The sequence below is a fragment of the Scylla paramamosain genome, chromosome 6 (assembly GCF_035594125.1).
Source record: "Scylla paramamosain isolate STU-SP2022 chromosome 6, ASM3559412v1, whole genome shotgun sequence".
NCBI lineage: Eukaryota > Metazoa > Arthropoda > Malacostraca > Decapoda > Portunidae > Scylla > Scylla paramamosain.
Genome location: NC_087156.1, coordinates 29,269,497 through 29,274,496, shown reverse-complemented (window position 1 = coordinate 29,274,496; position 5,000 = coordinate 29,269,497). Strand labels below are relative to the sequence as shown.

At 36.8% G+C, this 5,000-nt stretch overlaps 1 protein-coding gene across 17 annotated transcripts in view; it reads left to right on the top strand.

Moving 5' to 3' along the window:
* The window catches only part of LOC135101585 (probable inactive 1-aminocyclopropane-1-carboxylate synthase-like protein 2), a 100,269-nt gene that overhangs the window by 55,634 nt on the left and 39,635 nt on the right, over positions 1 to 5,000 (top strand). For all 17 annotated transcript variants that reach the window (XR_010269316.1, XM_064005736.1, XM_064005740.1 and 14 more), the window contains one exon: positions 2,187 to 2,351. Coding sequence is in view for 16 of the 17 variants with exons in the window: in XM_064005736.1 (XP_063861806.1) it covers positions 2,187 to 2,351 (165 nt within the window). In the remaining variant the exon portion in view is untranslated. The remainder of the gene's footprint in view (positions 1 to 2,186; positions 2,352 to 5,000) is intronic.

Here is a 5,000-nt window from a genome sequence, read left to right as displayed (position 1 = left end):
GTACCTGCTGACATAATATTATACTTGCTTATTCATAAATCATGCATTTTAGTGTACAAAACTCAAATACCAGAATTAAAGTAGTAAAAGGACAAGAATGCAAAGAATAATGAAACTAAAAAAGGCTGAGGAAAACAAAGAATAGAGATAGAGAGATGATTTGGAAAATAATCAGAAGACTGTAATCCTCGCAATATTACAAATAATTGAAATTGAATTATTTATATTAAGTTATACTGCATATTTTTCCCTTCCATGATTATTGTGCAGTAAGGACAATATATTCTCAATTTGTATAATTTTAGTAGCAGCATTGTATTGATTTATTGCAGGTTTGTTAATTAACTTATTGGTAATGTGACAAATTAATACAGCAAACCCTTATTATACCAGACTAATTGGAACAAAGCCACAGATGTTAAAGGCAAAACTCTGGTAAAAGTGGTGCTGAGTGTGTTAGGAGCGCCACAACCTCTAATAACATCTACTGGTGCAAGACTGAGGCAGAAACAATGTGTGGATGCCAGGGTTGCACTGCCAACCAGCCCAAAATATTATACAACAATTTGAAAATTATGAATTATTTCTATACATTATGGTATAGTGTATGGTAGACAATGTATGGCAGATGGCAGGCAAACACCAAGTTATGACAGAAATAACATAATTATGGCAGATAGTGCAACCTTGGTCAGTGTGGTGTGTGCTCACCACCACCACCCTCCTTTCCTCCTTCCCTCCCTCACCTCTACTGCCGCTTACCAGGATTTCTTGCCAGGATGAACTCCACTAGGAGGAAGCTCCAAACATGCCAACACTCCACAGTGTAATAAAATATTTGTGATGATGACAAACATGTACCTGATGTAAAATACTGTGGAGTGTGTGTTGTAAGCATTTAGTGAGTTATCAATAATAATACACAGTTAATATTCTGGCTGCTGGCCTGACTTTCCACTTCATTTACTGACATTTATCTGGTAAATCTGATGGATGTTCTGTAGGACATACATATTGTTAAATGCAGAAATCTGCTATAATGAGGGTTTACTGTATATAGCTAAAAGTTTCTTTGAAGTTAGGTGTTCTGAGTCGTCTCTGCCAATTTTTCTCTCCCCTCCCAGCTGTTAACTCTGTGCAGGGGCCTTATCTGTCCATCTATGGAGTATGCTTCACACATGAAGGGGGGTTCCACTCATATGGCTATTTTAGACCGGGAGAAGTCAAAAGCTTTTCATCTTATCAACTTCTCTCCTCTAACTGAATATCTTCAGCCTTTTCTCTTCACCACAGTGTTGTATCTCTTGCTGTTTTCTACCTCTGTTTTCATGCTAACTGCTCTTCCAATCTTGCTGACTGCATGCCTCCCCTCCTTCCACAACATTGCTGCACAAGACTTTTTCTTTCTCTTACCTCTATTCTGTCCATCTCTCTAATACAATAGTTAACCAGTACTCTCAATCATTCATCCTTTTCTCTGGTAAACTCTGGAACTCTCTAACTGCTTCTGTATTTCCTCCTTCCTATGACAAACTTTCAAGAGAGAGGTTTCAAGATACTTAAGAGTTTTCAATGATTCTCTTGACATTTCTTTTGGGACTGGCACCTCAGTGGGATTTCTTTTTCTTCCTTTTTTGTTTCCCTTGACCAGTGACTCTATTACATAATATATATATATATATATATATATATATATATATATATATATATATATATATATATATATATATATATATATATATATATATATATATATATATATATATATATATATATATATATATATATATATATATATATATACACACACACACACACACACACACACACACACACACTCACTATGTACATAGAGGTTAAAACACATTAGTTTAATTAAGTTAACTTTTCTCTTTCTTTTTCTCATCATCATTATTATTATTATTATTATTATTATTATTATTATTATTATTATTATTATTATTATTATTATTATTATTATTATTATTATTATTATTAGGAGATACCTCAAATATTCATAGTAACTCTGGAAGATAAAAAGAAAATGTACTGCACTACTACAACCTTCATTACCACTAGTTAATCACTGCAAACTTAATAAATTGTAAGTAAATCCCTTTCTAGACATTATATTTACATTTATAATTGATGTGCTCTTATAAAATTGCTTCCATCACTCTCTGCAGTTAGTAGTGATGAATGGTCTCACAGCATGTCTAGATGCACTCAGCCACACACTATGTGATCCAGGGGATGTGGTCATCACTCCCACACCAGTGTATGGACGCATTTTCACCAATTTTTATGACCGTGCAGGTGCCACTGTGGTTCCTCTCCCATGTCAGGAAATGGTGAGTATGTATTTACCTTGTTGTATTTATCACCATAGCTATTTATAATATATATATATATATATATATATATATATATATATATATATATATATATATATATATATATATATATATATATATATATATATATATATATATATATATATATATATATATATATATATATATATATATATATATTTTGTGTGTGTGTGTGTGTGTGTGTGTGTGTGTGTGTGTGTGTGTGTGTGTGCGCACAAGTTAATGCATCATCTCTGCACACACTACTTCCTCATACAGTTAATTCCATACATTTACTACTCTATGGGGAAATCTGTTAATTTTCTTATTCTTTCTGTAACTATCTTTTTTTTATCTTTCTTCCATGTCCTCTTGTATCTCTCATGCCCCACTTTATGAAGTCTTCTCTATCGAGCACCTCCATATTTTTCATGATTCTGTAAATTGCTATGAAGTCTCCTCTTTCCCTTCTTTGTTCCATCATTGTCAATTCCAGTTTTGATAGCCTCTTATATGACATTTCTGACAAGCTTGGAGCCAATTTTGTCACTGCTCTTTGAATTCTTTCAAGTTTCCTGATTTTTTTTTTTTTTTTTTTTTTTTTTTTTGTGCTTGGTGACCACACTGCTGCTGCATATTCCAATCTTGGTGAAAGCCTTGGAAGCTAGTTACTGTGGCAGTGACCTCCTTATGGCACCCGCTGGTAGCAGAGGAGCAATCCCTCGGCCAACAACCGCCCCACCCCTTGGGTATGAGGCGGGGAAAGAATCCTCTATACTCTTCTTTCTATTCAATTACCCACAGAGTAAAGGGGATCCACTAGGCTTGGATCCCTTGACAGCTTCACTGATCCGGAGCTTCCTGTCCTTTCTTGGTTTTCTATCCAGTTTGGGCTTAGGGGCCATCAGTCTGCATTTGCGAAGCACCCTGAGAAACCCACTTGTCAGGTGGCATTTCTGGAATGACAAACCATTGGCAAAGACGATGATGTGCATGAGCATATCACAGTTCAGCAGGATGAGGCCTTGAGATAACGGGGTACACAGCCTTGGGGGGGGTGAGGGGGACAATCCCCACCTGGTTTTAGAGGTTGGTGCATGCCTTGGCTTCATTCTTGAAAGACCAGGGTGTTGAACCTAAGACGTTAAAATAGGAAATTGAAGAGTCTTGGCTCTGCAGGTCACTCCGTCCGAGGATGGTAGCCAACCAACTGGGTGAGATCATGGCGTGTTCTTTCCCAGAGTCTTGTTGGGGCGGGATCCTTGGCAGGTAGGTTTCACCATAGCCAGGTGATTTGCCCCAGCACTTGCCTTCACTGGCCAGCTTGGGGATCCCCTCAGGTGGCCATGGGTAGCAAGAGTGGTGGTTCAAGTCCCTACCCCAGCAGCCTCCCACCTCGGCATTGTGCCATTGAACAAATGGGATTGTTCCCAGGGAGGTGTGTCACTTCCACATGTGTGTTGCACATATGTATGTGGGCACCCAAGCTTCCAACCAAAGTGTGTGTTGGTTGTGAGGGTGTGTGATGCTTTATGACTCTATTAAGGTCACTCTAATCAGAGTGACAATCAGTTTCTTTACCATTTCTTCATCCATGTGGGTAAATGCCACTCATATTTTTCAGTAGGTTGTAAGTCTCTCCAGCAATTTTATTTATGTGTTTCTCAGGTGACATGTTATCTGATATGAATACTCCCAGATCTCTTTCTAAGTTTAATTTCTTTATCTCTCCTCAAAGTTTATATTGCCCTGTTTGTTGTTTCCAAACTCCATTACACTGCATTTCTTGACTCATATGCCTATTTATTCCCTCATCCATGTCATTAATATATATATTGCAAACATAATTGGGGCCAATATTGATCCCTGAGGGACCCCACAGATAACTTCCTTTCCAGGACGCATGTCTCTAATAATCACTCATTTCCCTTTCTTTCAGAGTCACTCATCCAATCCAGCAGCTTTCCTTGCACTCCTATGATCTTGAGTTTCCTTACCAATCTTTTGTGTGGTACCTTATCAAAAAAAAATTTTTTTTAATTGAGAAATACACAGTCTGCTCATCTATCTCTTTCTTGAATTAGGTATATCTATTATTCCAGAGTAGAAACATCAAATTTGTGGTACAATATTTTCCTTTTCTAAATCAAAATTGTCTTGTGGTCAGTGTACCGTTCACCTCCAGGTGTTTAGACCATCTATCCTTAATAATTTTTTTGCAGATCTTAGCTACTGTACTTGTTAGGGATACTGGTCTATAATTGCTTGAGTCTTCTTTTTCACCTTCTTTATATGTATTGGGATAATATTTGCTTTTTTTCCAGTCTCTTGGGACTTTTCCTTCCTTTAGTGAACTCTATAATACTATATATTTTATCTGCCAGCTCCTCACTACATTCTTTTAATATCCATTTTGTGATTCTATATGGTCCATGTGTCTTCCTCACATCCAACTCTCTTTAATTTTTATTTATTTCATGGATTGTGACCTCTGTTTCCCCAGTAGGAACTAATCCATCTCACTCTTGTCCTTCCTCACCCCTTGTAAAGACTATTTTGGAGGTGCTCGTTCTTAATTTTAGCTATTTCAAAATCGCCCTCATACTCCGTTCCATCTCTGCATAATTTCCTTATTTCTTGTTTATT